The 15559-nt window shown below is 47.1% G+C and overlaps 1 protein-coding gene across 7 annotated transcripts in view; it reads left to right on the top strand.

The window, feature by feature from the left end:
* robo2 (roundabout, axon guidance receptor, homolog 2 (Drosophila)) overlaps nucleotides 1-15559 on the top strand; it is a 228293-nt gene that overhangs the window by 72145 nt on the left and 140589 nt on the right. The window contains exon 1 of one of the 7 annotated variants that reach the window (XM_088300866.1): nucleotides 881-1066. The exons of 5 other annotated variants lie outside the window; for them this stretch is intronic. Coding sequence is in view for 1 of the 2 variants with exons in the window: in XM_088300862.1 (XP_088156988.1) it covers nucleotides 8710-8764 (55 nt within the window). In the remaining variant the exon portion in view is untranslated. Of the gene's footprint in view, nucleotides 1-880; nucleotides 1067-8172; nucleotides 8765-15559 lie in introns of those variants that run through there. One more of the 7 variants, XM_088300862.1, reaches the window with a different exon arrangement.

The following is a 15559-nucleotide window of genomic DNA, read 5'->3' as shown; positions in this document are numbered from 1 at the left end:
TGGCTTCATTAGACCACGCCAAAACCACGCAGAGTTTGTAATAATAATAATAATAATAATTTGCCCTTTATTAGTCCCACAATGGGGAAATTCGAGATTCGAACCCAGGCCTCCTGGGGAGACTGGGTCCTGAACGCGGCGCCTTAGACCACTCGGCCATCCTGGCAGCCACGAGATTCGAACCCAGGCCTCCTGGGGAGACTGGGTCCGGAACGCGGCGCCTTAGACCACTCGGCCATCCTGTGTGATAAGGTCAGCTGAGACACAAATTTAGAATTTTTGTTGGGCAAGGTGGTGGTCATCATCCTCGCCAGAGGAACACTTTACAACATAGGTGTCCAACTCTGGCCCGCGGGCCAAATTTGGCCCACAGTGTAATTTTATTTGTCCCGCGAAGCTATACCAAATGAGTACTATACCATTTGACAATCTATATGATAATAGGAACACTTTTTCTTGCTACTCCAATTCATTTTCATACTTTTAAAATAATTATTTATTTAAATTTTATTTAATACATTCATTTCATTTGTTGTTTTTTTTAATTCGATTTTGCATGTCTGAACTATTTATTATACATTTTCTAGTAATAAGTGTTGCTTGTTCCGTCTTTAACGTGAAAGCAAATCTTGTTTGAGTCCATATTAAACGGCTCATTTGCTCAATGCTGGCCGGCGAGTTTTACTTTGTGTATTTGCTTGACAACAACGGCTGCTAGCAACCAACATGGTGCCATCTCGCGTTTTGTGGTGTTTTCCTTTGTTGCGACGCATGCTTGTGTGTTGTGCACACTCCACGTTCACGGTGATTGGTGATGTCACGAGGGGGGCGTGGTCTTTCTTATTAGTCGGTGCACACACCTGTGTGTAATAATTTGTTTTGTTTGGATGGTGTGGTGGGGTGAGCATGGGGAAGAAAGCTTTTGCTGAGCGTCAAAATCAGGAAATCAGGAAAGCAACTTCATGTGTCATGGACTTGTGAGTGAAACAAACGTGGAACGTCGGCCAACTCGTGTTGCGGAGAGAGAGCTGATCAGTCCAAGAGAGCGAACTTGACGGCAAATGAAGTAAGTGCCTGTCATTTTCCTACAAACCTCTAAACAACAGTCAAGATAGCGATGATGCAATAGTTGGGTTGCACGTCATCAATCTTTCAACTCCTCATTTGAGTTGGACGCCAAAGCACATGTGATTAAGCTCTTTTTTTCTTTGCTTTCAAGTATCTTTTAAATGCTTTTAAATGGTTGATTTTGCAAAGCACATTGAGTTACCTCCGGCATCAAATGCGCTGCAGTGCCGAAATCAAGCTGACTCGCCGAAAGGCGCGTCCTCCTCTCCAATCGTGGTTTTCACTTTCCACTTGTGTGTTGGTGAAGAGGTCAGTCCAGTCCACCTAACTTAATGTGAAGGGGAACCCTGGCTGGGGTCTATGCGTCTGTCATTCCTCCCAAAAAAGGTCATTGTGTCCCCGTTGGTTTGAAAGCGGGGGGAGGGGCCGGGGGGGCAGGGGTGCGGGGTGTTTGTACCCAAACGCTCCATTTGAGGTTGACTCTGACCCGAGGCTCGAAATCACATTCCACTTTGGGGGAACGATTAAAGCCTGATGTGGACGGCCTCCGATTGATTGGCATGATGGGGGTGATGGGGGTGATGGGGGGGGGTGTTCACCAGCACAAGCCTCAATTTTAGCCGGCAATGTTTTTGCACTCAGCGAGCTTTTAGTTAATGAATATTTTTACGGCGTGGCCGAGCTGCTTTTTACTGTAACTTGTCTCACCGAGATTGTGATGTTGAACCCGAAACGACTACCGCTATCGCTTATCACGCTTATTATTTTGTTACAACCGATCGCCGATTTTGCATAAATTGCAAAATATCTGCCGATGTGAACAAGCCGATTGGATCCGAGTGAAGTCAAGTAATGACATCGTTTCATGGTCTCTAAAGTTTATCATCATGAAGTCATTGCGGCTGTTTCTGCTGTGCACGACTTGGCCATCGGGGGGCAGTATCATCCAATTATTCGGACGCCAAGAATTTTCATAGCTTCTCGAATCGACTTGGTCCGTCGTTCTCCACAAAGGAGAAAGAATTGAGTCCTAAATATTGTAAAGCATCTTTTTGGGAAGATGTCTTCATTGTTTGTCAAACAGCAGCATGTCGTGAAGCGCGTTGCGTTCACCGCCGCCATCTTGAATTTGGTCTCCCGAAATCCCCTCGTGCATTTTCTTCAACGTTCCCGCTTCGCTCGTTTCCATGCGGTCAATTTGGACATTAAAAGGAGCGCGGCCATTATGCAACTCTTGCGCTTCTCCGTAATGAACTCAGACAGTCGGGCGGAATGCGACCCCGGTGGGCGATTTTGCCGTCTTGATGGCTCGCACAACAGCGTCTGGAAGTGTCGGCCGACGACTCCCAGCGTGTTACTTTGTAACTTTTTCCGCCCCGGTCAGTTGTTTAGTCGGCCAAATGAGTGACCAGAGGCCTCGGCGCCCCCGCTTGATGAGGTCTGCGGCTGCCGATTGTGTGTGGGAAGCGCCGTTGCTTAATGATAAGGATGGCGGGGAGATACTTGAGCGGTTCGTGTCCTCCCGTTCCTCGCACTCCCTGCAAGACTTTTCACTCGTTAGCAAACTGGCCGGAACCATCGCTCAGCCGTTGTTTATGCCGTCCTGTCACGGCGGCCGCTATCGAGGTCCGTCCTCTCCGGCCGGGGGAGGACCGTCGCGATGGCTTTCGAGCAGAAGCCTTCCAAGGATGGCCAATGTAGGTCAGCTCGTTAGTGGCGGCAAAAAGGCGCTTTTTCACCTTAACTGGGAAATTCCAGAGACGCGCAGAGCGCAGGAGGCCTTGAATTAAAGCTAACACGGTGAGGAAGTTCCCCGAGAAATATCCAATGCGGACATTAGCCTTTTGCCCCCGGAAGGATTTTGGAGACGTGATTCAGGACATTTCTGCCGTCTTCCCGCATCACCAAACCAATACCGTATTTTTTGGATGCCTTATAAGGCGGAGTCTCAATGAACGGGTCTATTTCTTGGAAATTTCCGTATATTGGGCACGTCACTAGAAATGAAGGAAAACAAACCAGTACAGCAAATACGTCAAATTTGATTCCAAGGCGCCCCCATTATAAGGTTCACCGTCGATTTTTGAGCCAATGAAATGATTTTTAAGTGCGCCTCATCGTCCGAGAAATGCAGTACTTTTGCTTCCGCCTCCGCCTTTCTGCGCATTTGTGACGTGTGCGTTGTGCTCGCTCATCGTTTGCTTTGTCTCGTGAGCTGTGATGCCAAAGCGCACAAACGGAAGTCGAGCTACGTCGATGGACGATGCGCGTGCAGCCGGTGGAGGTCTCACAACACTGCCGACTAGTGGCCCAACATGTTCATTGCAGGCTTTCTGCAGTCCTGTCGGGATTTGGACGAGATTGGCAATGGAGCAGTTTTCGTCCGACGTTTCCGTTTCGTTTTGCTGTTTTGATTTATTTTATTTTTTTTTCAGCGCCTTAATATGGAGTTCAGCTAACTGAGGCCGCTCTCCACCAGAGTCCTAAAAAAAATAGATGGTGCCGATGCGACGCGTTTGGCTTGCCTCACACGCGTGCGTGGCTGGAAATGAAACACTGCAGCAATCTACCTTTGCGCTTGGATCTTATTCCATCGTGATCGGCGATGATTTGCATGGCTCGCCAATTTGTCTCAGCCAAGGGGAGCTTTGTCACTTTTCCACTCACGTGTGGATGAAAGTCTGCATTTAATCGATCTGCCGACTCCTTTCAAATAAATCTGCGCATGTTAAGAAGTTAAGTGTGTTTGTGCCACACACGGACGATGATGCGTTCACGTGTGTGTGTGTGTGTGTGTGTGTGGGGGTGTGTGTGCGGCGGATGCGGCCGGCGGTGCACAGCACAGCTTAATATGGCTGTTTGACATAGAGGCCCATTAATAAGGCCCCGGGATCGGCGCCGGCTGACAGGAATGCTGACGGAGGCGGATCACGGGGAAGAATCATGCCCTGCTCGGGAGCCCGAGCGGCAGGTCGGGCTCGTTGCGCCTTCCCCAGGTGTCATTGCGGATGCCGCGAGAGGGAGGGCCGCTACTGACATCTACATTAATCACCCCCCGCTCCGCACCTTGGGCACCACCCCCCACCTTTTTTTTCTTCCTGCGGCGCCCGCCAACATCCAGCTCCTAATCATCCCTCGCTCTGAGCCAGCGAGGCCATGAAAGAGATCCAGCTAAGAGCTCCCCAAATACCACTCCCATCCGATCATGAGTGATGCTGCTACCTCAACCTCTGACCTGCCACACAATTAAAAACACTTTCCTCTCACAAAGCCCCCCCCCCCCTCCCTCGTCCCCAGGTTGGCTGCAAGCACACTGTGAACGGAAAAAAAATCCTTTTGGACTGATTTTATTCAAACGTCGGATACACGGGAATAAAATGCGATAATGCGATGTCAATTTCACATAAACGAAAACATCATTTGTTTATTTTTTAACACGTTTTAATCACTTTTTTTTTTGCAGCCTGCCAATGTTTTGCGTTCAGATCTGCTGTTTCTGTTGATCTCGTTTTTTTTTTTTTTTTAATGTCACACCAACATTGTGTCCTGTGTGATATTCACACCGCGGGTTTCCGCAAACAAACACAGTGCAGCTCAGCCTCTGGCTGGCTGACGTCGTGGCTGCTCGTGAGCTTTTTGGCAAAACGGCAAAACTCGTTCCAAATGGTAGCAAGTCAGTGTTCGGAAAAAAATGTGCTTTTCGAATTATTTGAAATGATTTAAGATGACGTATTTACCACTTGGTTTAGTTTCCTGCAAAAAGTCTTTTTTGCTTGGCCACGCTGCGGCGGCGGCGGACACCTCAGTCGTTATCGGGCGAAAGACGCCATTAAAACGACCCACATCTCATTTTTATGTCTTCAAGTTCCTTCTTTTTAATTAAAATAAATCCACGTTTGCTGATATTTAAGAACGGCAGAAAAACGTCAGCCGCTGATTGAAATGGCCGCGTTAAAGGTGTTACTCGCTCGCTCGGGGGGGCGGTCGAGAATTACACTCGAGTTACTTTTCCGTCAGTGGAGCCGTACGCGGCGTTGTTTATGTTGGAAGGCGGGCTTTTCGTCTTCCTAAATGACCTTTCTCCAACCCCCCCCTCCCTTTTTCCATCAGCCACACTGATGAGACGTGATGGGCGATACGGCAAATGTCTTTATTGATGCGATGGCGAGTACAAAAAAATCAAGCTGCAAAGCGTGATGAGCAGCCCTGCCGTCGCATCGCAAATCTTCAAAATGCTAATCAAAGAAAATCCTTCAAAACGGGTTTCCAACTTTGGGGCGGGGGATGTTTGTGGCTCCACGTCCATTTTTTAGCAGCCCGCGGCTTATACGAAGAATGATATGGAAAAGACTAATAATAATGAGGAGGCAATAAGCGTGAGAATTCTGTTAAAAAAAATGTTGATGTGTGTGTCTGCGGGGGGGGGGGTCATGTTTGATGGGGACTACCACGACGGCTACCCCAAAATTGTGACTGCACTGAAGTTGGGCTTTTTTGTGGCATGAAAATGTACTCTTTAGGAAAGGCAAGCGTTTCAGGGGCGGAGCTATGTGGGCACTCTCTGGCCACCCCACAGAAAAAATTCTGGCAACGACCCGGGTGCATTTCATGTAATCCAAATAATTGCAGACATTTAAAAAATAAGTAAACAAAAAAATAATAAGTGTGATTATTTGCTTGTATTTCCGTACCTGCCCAGTAGATGGCACCTTTGTTTTTCTGTTTGTCCACCGCTCGCTCGCTCAACATTTGCATGCGACTCACTAAAGACAAACGAATGCATCTCGCCGGCTGAGACGCCGAGCAGACGAGCAAAGCATTTTTTTTTTTTTGCCGGGCGAGCTGCGACACGCCGCTGTGCAAACTTAACAGACCAATCCTTGTACGCTCGCCAGAGCTGTTATTAAAGGCCATAGAAGTGGTTCCCCTCGCCAAAGCCGCCCTGTCGTGCTGTTGATCTTGTGTGCACTTTATTGCGAGAGGATGATTTTCACAGCACGCCCCGGAGCCCAAACTCCTCTTTGACGGCGGCGGGCTTTGTTCGCCGGCGTAAATCACATCACGGCCACATCTAAGCATCTCGCTGCTGCTTGTGATGCTTGGGAGGGAAGCTCTTATCTTTGTCCGCTTTGACTCTTTCTAGAGGCCCGGCACAAAAAATGCCATTGAAATCGCCTTGTTTGTAATTACCCAAACGCTTGAGGGTGCGGGTTTTCACGTACTACAAAAGAAAATTGGAAATTCACTCTTTAGGAATGTTTTCTAAATTCGTCAATTTGCGTTTTCTTCGGTTGATAGCATAGCTGTGAAAAAAGAAAAAAAAAAGTCTAAATCGGAAAGTAGTACTTTGGTGCCAAGCAAGCATGTTGATTGAGAGACAAGTATGCCAGGGAGGAGCCATGTTTAGCCTGTGTTGTTAGCGGAAGAAGTTCCGAGATTGTCGTCAGCTCCTCCGTTCTGATTCTCTTGATTAACAAAATAAATTTGAGATTTCTTCACCTGCATGGCTTATTTTTGTTCGACTCTCGAGACGATATCGCAAAATTACAATGTAGCTACTGTGCAAGATTCCGTTCGATACCACTTTTTAGAACGATACCAAGTACCGATACCACGTTCGATACCTACACATTCCCCCCCGAAACAATGACAGATCATTTTAAAAAAAGACCTACTTCCTATCTCTCGATGTAGAATTTCTCCTTAAAATTGCATGAAATGAGTTTCTTTCAAAATTCTGCAACAACGCCGATATAAATGTCATATAAAAGTGGATGATTGACGCTCCTGAACTTGATATCTTGACCAATCGGTAGAGCACATTAGGAAAGGAAATGATCCGTTTTAATGAGCATAAGATGCCAACTCTTTGCTTTGAAAGAAATCGTTTCACATTTCATTTTCACAATTAAAAAAAAAATAATTAATGAAATCAAGTGATATTGCTTCCCGTTTTTGCTGTTTTTAGATTTTTTTCAAGATTATATCTGAATTTCTACACTTAAATCCCGCCTGGGCTAATTTATTCCCAAATCCATTTGAAGGCCGAAATCATCCTTCGGATCTGAACAAGGTCACCGTGCTAGATTAGAAACAGCCCCTCAATATGACAAGCAAGCCTATTTCCAAAAATCAAATGAAACCGCAGAAGTCAGCTCATTGATGCGGCCTCAGGGTGTGGCGAGGGGGCGGTTGTTGCGAATATGACCAGTAGGGGGAGCTCGCAGTTTACTATGACGACAAGGAGGTTGCTGGGCAGACCACATGCACCGCAGCCCTTCCCTTTTTTACCCCACCCAACCGCCTCACCCCCCCTCCCTCCCCCTCCTCCCCTCTCTGTGAACCTCAACAGCTTGTGTCACAACTGCTGCTTCAATGTGTCTGCCAGCCAAAAATCATCATCATCATCATCATCAGAATACACTACGTCGGATTTGAGTCTTAATGCATAGTTTTGGCTTCTTTAAGGGGACGCGGAGGCCGCTTGAAAATCGTTGCTCATTAACATCTCAACATGTGCGCATGATGTGCACGTTTGAAGGAGAAAAGCAGTTGACCGGAGATGCTCTGAAGCAGTTTGAAGCGACTTGAAATGCCCATTGCGCCATTTCATGACATGGTTGCGCTCACACGGACGAATAGTTCTGGTTTCAAACAAAAACAACAACAAAATATGCAAAATGATCAGGTTATGCACACACATGTTCATCTTCCTGCATTTCCCCCCCTGTTGCTATGGGCTTGTGACACCACACACAATGGAACCAGCCTGAATTTGGAAGTCATTTCATTTCCCATTTAATTGTTGGACCTTGCAGTTTTGCTCATTTTCTTCGTGAGAGCGTCGAGTATGTTTGAGAGGACATTTTGGGGTTCATTGAAACCAAATCCTTCCAAATATCGTAATATCGCATCGTAAAAATAAACCGAGCATCACGGTTTGAAACACGGACTTTTTAGTGTAACTCGTCGTCAGGCCTTGCCTTGTTTTGCCTTGCCCAACTGCTGCGCGAGCGATGCCGGCTGCGCAAGGAGTGTGCGCGCTGCGTGCGTCCGAGAAGGAGGCGTCCGCGTCCGCGTCACCGACGGCGGCACACTGGCAAGAGGAGGAGGCGGAGGAGGATGTTGTTGTTGGTGTCGCGCCTCTGATACGACTCAGTAACACTTAACACCCCGCCGCGCCGCTCGTCTTCCGAGGGAGGGTGCGTGTTCTTCCCCCCTCGAACTTGTTTGGTTTTGTTGAGGGAATGTTGCGGTGGATGCGCGCGCCGCGCGTCCCCGCCGCCGACGAGCGACGTCTGCCGACGACAAGGTGCCCCGGACGCGCGTGACGAGCGAAACTGGCGAGAAGAAAGTGCTCAGCTCGCCATTCGGGAGCCTCGTGTGGACTTTTCCGAGCAGGTCCCACCCGTGGCTGTCACGAACCGAGACAGGATATCAGACGAACCCCACTTGAGTGGAACAACAAGCCCGAGTAGCCGGCTGACCTACTTTTTTCCCCCGCTCTTCTCTTTTAATGGATCCTCTCGTTATTGTGTGTATTTTTGTCCGATTTTACGCGGAATAAATCTGCACGTTTTGTTTTTTTTGCGCTGAATTGGAGGATTTGCGCGCCACTCGTGGATGTTTTAATATGCTAGAATGAGTCCATTCGCGTTCATCCTGCTGGGTGGATTATTGTGCTTTCAAGTTGATGGTAAGTTGAAGACATTCTTTTTCTTTAAATGTTTGCTTTTCGCGTGGGTGTTTGAAAGCAAACGTTTGGTTTTTGTCCAGTTTAGCCTCAAAGTTGTCAGTTCTGCTGCGTAAAACGAGTCACTGTATCCAAGAAATACCTTTTTTATTTTTCTGACAAATTCTTGCAAAAATACTTGGATATTATTTATTTGAGCTTCAAATCACAATTGGAGCGAAGTCCTCTCGTCTTTTATAAGAATTTGACTGAATGGACCTTGAAAGTAATGTGGTTAAAAAGAAAAAAATCTAAACAGTGCGTGTTTGACTTTCTTGATCGCGGGCAAAATTGTGAATTGAAAGTCTGGGCTGTGTGACGGAGATGCTGATTGGTGGTGAAATGCAACAGCAGGTCGTTTGAACCTGTTGTGGCAAAACATCTGGACTGTTCCTAACGGGATGCTGATTTGATGGTTTTCATATCGGATATGGATTGGAAATGTTGACGTTTTTGTTGTTGTTGTTGATGTCGCAAATGCTTCTTTGATCAATTTTCCACTGCTAAAAAAAGTAAAAATCTCTCCATGCATCTCACAATGGAAGGAAGGCGGTGTCAACTCTTGATTTGTTGACCTCGGTGAGATTGAAAGGAAAGAAAGTGTGACTCATGAGGAGTCAATGAGCTTTTGCTGTCAGATCTTGATTTTGTCCACTTGTGCCCCGAGTTTTTTTTTTTTTTTTTTCTCAAATTCTTCGTCTGTTTGTTCCCCTTCAGTTTGCTTCTTTTTTTTTTCTACATTCAAATCTTGTTCAATTCTTAAACAAGATGACCTCTTTGGACGAGTAGACCTTGAAAGTTCGTACTTGTGAATCAACAAAATAACAGTTTTTACTGTGCCCCCCCCCGGCCCCTCCCATGTGGGTCGAAACCGATGAAAATGTTTGCAAATATCTGTTGGCGAAATGCAAGAGAAGCTTGCGAATGAGTTTCAACTCTTCTGCTCCATTCGGGTGACGTCATGTCGCTCGTAACCGAAAACTGCATTCGGTCCGCCGACTATTTGACGGTGCAAAAGTCTCTTTGTGCGAATTTTCGTGATGCAATCTGTCAATACGTTCTGCTGGTGGAATGAAGGTGGCGTCTATTTGCCGACTTGGATGTGATTGACGCATTCGCAAGGAGAGCTTCAGAGAAACGGTGACTCACTCAAGTTGTCCTTCCTTTTTTTTTTTTTTTGATTGCTTTTGAAACATTTGCGGCTCACGTTGAGTCAACGTTATCTTCGGCGGCACCTTGTTGCACAAACACCTGCGTGCAAATGAAGGCGCGAGTCGCCACAGTCCAACGCGGAAACCTTTTGCGTTGCTTTTGTTGCTGCAAGTCAACGCTTTTTTTGTTGTGCGTTGAATGCAAAATCTTGCTTGCTTTTCGTCCGCCACTTTTGTTGCTCGCAGCTGCTTCTACACACGTTTTTTTTTTTTTTTTTTTTTTTTTTGTTCCCTTCTCAACGGATTAAGCAAATTTTTTTTTGGGGTGTCGATGGTGTTCAGAGAACCTGCATTTTGTTCACCAATGTCCCAATCAAAAAAGTGGCTCCAAAATTCGCCCGACTCAATTTTTTTCTTTTCTCGCACCTTTTTGTCGGTGTCAGGCCACCGGTTGCTAAGCAGTAACCCGATGGCATTGCCGCTCGCAGTGGATCTTCCTAATCATGTGCTCCTTCCCCACTCCTTTCCTTTCCATGCTTTTTTTTTTTTTCAGAGGTAATCCATGGGGGGAGCGAAGGGGGAGGGGCTAAGAGTCCACTTCGGCGGACAAAAAAAAGACTGGAGTTGTATTCTCCGGCAACAAAGCCAAGGCTTGTGAATGGCGTCAGGCGTTGTGATTAACACACGAGGCGAGAAAAGCTGAGCGGGAGATGTTGCCGTGACCCAAGGAGGGGGCGTACATCTTAAATTAGCAGAGGAGGGGAGGGGGAGGGGCTGTCTGATCGTAGGGGTACAGTAGAAGTCAGTTGTACTTAATGAGGCGTTGAGTTAAAACTGCGAGAAAGATTTCAATACATCCTCATGTCGAGTCTCGAGTGTGAGCTTTAAGCGAATGAAAGTGGCTGAAGTTGTCCAGGACCACACCCACAGCAGCGCAGCCCTCCCTCTGGCAGATGCGCTGGACTGCGCTTGTCTGCGGGTCGAATCGGCGTCCTCATGTTGATGCGTGACGCGCTGTTCGGGATTTAACATTTTACTGTTGAAGTCGACATTTTTTCGAACATTCACTCAATTCCAAATCAAAATGATACACGTCGCTGTCAAGCTAATTCGGCGTAGCTTCTGAATCGTCTCAGGTGCCTGCAGCTCCGCTGGCACTTCTGTAACGCAACTCACGTTGTGCTCTCTTGTTTTCTCTCCGGATTTGTCCGTTTCCTTTTTTTTTTTTTTTTAACCGGGGGTGGATATTCCGTCATAGTTTCAGCAAAGCTCCCCATCATCCCCCCAAAAATTAGTGAATGCCAAATCGCAAATAAATAAACACAGAAATAGACATTAGTTTCTTCGGACCTGCAATAAATTCTTACCCAGGGTGTGTTGTCCCAAAGTGTCACGAACAAAATAAACATTTTTCCGTTTAACATTCAACGATACCGACTCAAACGTGAACGAGGCACACCGGAAGCCAACGTTTGTGCCGATGGTCGTGCGAGCTCGGAGGCAGTTGCCTCCTCGATCAAACGAGTCCAAGTGAGGACCGAGGCGCCGGCGGAGAGCCGCCACCGCCGCCCCAAATGTGATCGTTTCCGCATCGGCGGGCCGCGTTTAGGCGGCATTATTGTAATGGCGGCTCGTTTGCCCGAATGGGGCCGCCGCGGAATGACCAAGCTTCATCCCGAGATCCGCCGGAAACGCTCGTCTCCCCCCTGTCGGCTGCGTTCTCGTCAAGACCGCTCGTGTTTATTCTCTGATTAGCGTCAAAAATAAGGAGCGGCCATCAAGACCAAAGACCGTCAAAAGAGGTGATCACAGAGGAGAAAAAAAAAAAAAAAGGGAACAAAGACGGCGAGCGAGTGAAGAGCGCGAATGTGCCGGTTCTCGACTGGGACGGACATGAGTGGTTACTCGCGGCCTGTCGGCTCGTATGATCTGCTAATCGCCGCGACTCGCTACAGAGAAGTTCGCGTTTCAGCGGCCAACACTGGGCCGCGTTCCCGCTTTCATGACGTCTACCTTTTCACCCAAGTAGAAGAAAGCGCCAAAATGTCATGGGCTGATTTGTTGTGCTTTTTCTTTTCTTTGTTGTACGACCAGCAAATAAAACAGGCCACTCCCCCCCCCCCCCACCTCCCTCGTTTTACCTTTGCTTTATTAAGCATCTCTGAAGCATCGCCTTGACATTTACAGAGTAAGGAAGAAAAACAGAAAGGACCAAACGCTTCCATGGGATTCCAGCTTGTACATTTGTTAGGAACTGTAAATTTCGTCAAATCAACAACAATGACCCCATTTTTTTTTTTTGTTGCCATAAAGCAGCCCTCGCTCACCCCAACCGTGACCCAAAGTCCGGAGTCATCAAATTTGACTCGTTTGCTGTATTCTGTTCACTTTCCTTAGCGAGGCCCGCGCTGACTTAAAAATGTGTGAGAGTGAGTCCTCTTATTTTCAGTAGGATCGTTGCAGAGACTGTCGGTGATTGGCTAAGAAGGCGGACGTCACATTATTTTGCTATGACAAAACAAATCAATAATGTTTGTTTGAGTCCCGTAGTTTATTTCCGTGAAAATTTTTATTTTTGAGGTTTTCTGCTCAATTTTGTTGAAATTATTTAAATATTCAAGACTCTTTGTACTCATTGCAGATTTGGTTCTTCTGAGAATGTCTTCCATATCAAAGTCCAATTGGTAACACCTGAAATTCTTGATTGAATCAAAAAAGTGAATCTTGAATCCAATTGGGCTCTCCTGTATCGAATGGAATCCATTTTGGAAATTTGAATCGAAATTTGAATCGAACCCAAATTATTTATTACTTGCAGCTGGCTACTCATTTCCATTTTTTTTTTCCATTGCTGTTCAAATGTTCAATCATTCAATCGCTTCCTCATTTTCTTGACATTGACGTTAGCTTTAGCGGTTAGCATAGCTTCTCCCGTTCTCCCTCATTCCTCGTGTTGAATGTTAAGCGTACTCCATCAAAGTCCTTTTTCGATGATGACGCTTGTTTGCCATTTTGGAGTTGATCATTAGTAGCTTCGAAAAACAGCTGAGCAGCTCTGGAGTAGCGATTATGTTTTGAGCCGCTTCACTTCGTTCGCTGTCTCTAACTTTAGCTTGTTTGTACGTTGCCGAACGCGTTGGGTTGACTTGATATTTTGTTCAGCTTGATGCCCCCCCCCTCCCAAGTGTGACCTCTCTCCCCATAATAGAACGTTTGATTTCACCGCATCGCAAAATTGGGACCCCTGCTACGACGGCACCAAGCGTCATGGGCTTTCATCAAAGGAATGCTAATTTCAATGCTAATGCTAGCTGGAAGCCAGCGTGAAAGCGCTTCATTTTGACTCGCACTGTCTTAGATCTTTTCTGTTTCCTCCCTCTGAGGAATCCGCCCAACAACAAAGAAAGGAAAAAAAAAAGAAGTGGCCTTCACAAAAAGTTTGCTTTGCTCACGTCCGCAGCGATGGCATCTGGCGACTGTCATGAGGGAGGAATTCAAACACGGTCGTGCACCTGTGCAGGTAGAGGCCGCCGTGGGGGAGGACCGTGCCCTCGGCTGTCTCGCGCACCTGCGCCGACACGACACACACTCACACACAAACGTTGTATATGCACACGTCTCGAAAAGTCTTTCTTCTTCTCGGGATGCTTTCATTGAAGGCGCGACGATTTTATTTGCGATTGTTTTTGGAAGCCACCGAGGAGACGACGTTTTAGGGCGTGCTTAAGTTTTTAAGTTTTTAGCACTGTACGTCATAAAAAAAATGAAATCTGATTCCACGGGTGTTTCAGAACCTCGCTTTGTTCACTGGGGCACCGATGGAACGGAAACGGACCTTTTCCCAATCTGGACCCTAAAATGTCCGCAACTAATCTTCAACGGCAACTGTGGCTCAATTCCAAAGCCCGATTCGTTAATGAAGTCGTTCGGTGCCAGCCCAGGTGCGATGAATGTGCTTTTGGACTTCGATATCCGTCAATGGCCGCGAAGGAGTTAAGCGAAGTCTTCCCGCTTGTTCATGAATCGCATCTCGGTGAGCGAGTTGATTTAATGGATCTCCTGGCGCCCGGTCCGACTCTCGATTGGACGAAAAGCTTAATGGCGCCCTTCAACGTTTGAACTGCGACGTCGTTCCGCTGCAACGGCGTGATCCGCCAACGCCCATCTGGGTCGTGGCTCGGTGACACGCAAAGGCTGTTTCTAGATTGGTTTTCACTCGACTCGCTTTCCTTCGCGGGAGGTGGTGATGGGGGGGAGGGTGAAGTTTGGAAGTAGCGACCGAAGTGTGTGGTTTAACGTTGAGTCATTGAGCAACGCCGTTTGCGTTGCCGGCTGACATTTGATGATCAGAATGTGTGAAGTGGCAACGGTTGCGTTAACGCGTCCTCTGTCAACAAACCGGTGACTAAATGCCGGCCTCATTTTCGCAGCTCGGTGAAGTCGGTGTGAACGAGGTCAGAGTGTGAATTTGAACACGCGAGACTCGCCGATCGCACCCGTTGGTGTTGAAAGCAGTCGCGGCACGGAGGACGCCGAGCATCCAACTTTGGCAAAAGTCACCATGCTTGTGTTCAGCCTCGCGACGTTGAATTCTACCTGAGAGGGACCGGCAAAAAAATTCTTGCTCCAATGATGCACCCGTTTGGCAGGAAGGCTATTTGTAATGTTCGATGACGTAACTAGCGCGGAACGATTTATCGTTTTAGGATCGATGGCGGACGATTTTGAGGTCGTCAAAGCCGAATAATTTTTTATTTTTTTTTGAATGGGCTCCTTTCGTTCAAAGATTGGCCGGCGATTCTCTCATGCGAGTCGCAAAGGCAGGCAGGTGTTCTTCGTTGACATGCGGCGGTCCAGCGTCACGCCGCACCTCCTTATTACTCAGTGAGTCGCGCCGACGCCCGTCCGTCACTGCCGCGAGCTTTCTTTCTTCACGCAATAAAGCGCATAGATGTTTCCATTCTCCTCCGTCGGCAACGCAGGTGAGCCCGTCGAGATGCGTCAGGGAGAAGCCGCAATCAATTGATGCCATTCATCTCCGCTCACAGCGGGAACACTTTCAAGTAGCCACACGCTCACATTTTTTTTTTTTTTTTTTTTTGTGTCGTGCGATTTCTGCAACGCAGCTGCGTTCGCATGCTCGACACAAAGACCTCGGCTCAGGAATGTAAACACTCCCCTTTTTGTTGCACACAATCGCAGAAATTTGTGCACTCGGCCTTGGCAAGGAAAGCGTATCAGCCGACCAAAGCAAGGAATTGAAAAGGAATCGAAAACCTCGTGCGTTGCAGAATCCTTTGCGGGCCGCATTTGGTTTGGTTGTTTGATGTCAAGTAAAATGTGATTACAAGGAAAGAACATTAGTAAAAGAATAAAGAACTGGTTGAATTCGTGTAAGAAATACTCACTCTCAAGCTGGTTATTGATTTAAATATCCAAAAATGATTCGATCCACGAGGGCCCGATTCGATTCGCTTTTTGATTCATGATTCACTTTGATTGATTTTCGATTCAATCAAGGATTTCTCGCAATACCGATTTGACTTTGGTATGGAAGGCATTTCTAGAAGAACCAAAGTTGCAATTTTTCCCACCATAAGCCACTAAT

The sequence above is a fragment of the Idiotropiscis lumnitzeri genome, chromosome 7, assembly GCF_059441095.1.
Source record: "Idiotropiscis lumnitzeri isolate Australia: NSW breed Sydney's pygmy pipehorse chromosome 7, RoL_Ilum_1.0, whole genome shotgun sequence".
In the NCBI taxonomy this organism is placed as follows: domain Eukaryota; kingdom Metazoa; phylum Chordata; class Actinopteri; order Syngnathiformes; family Syngnathidae; genus Idiotropiscis; species Idiotropiscis lumnitzeri.
This window is presented reverse-complemented; position numbering and strand designations above follow the sequence as displayed.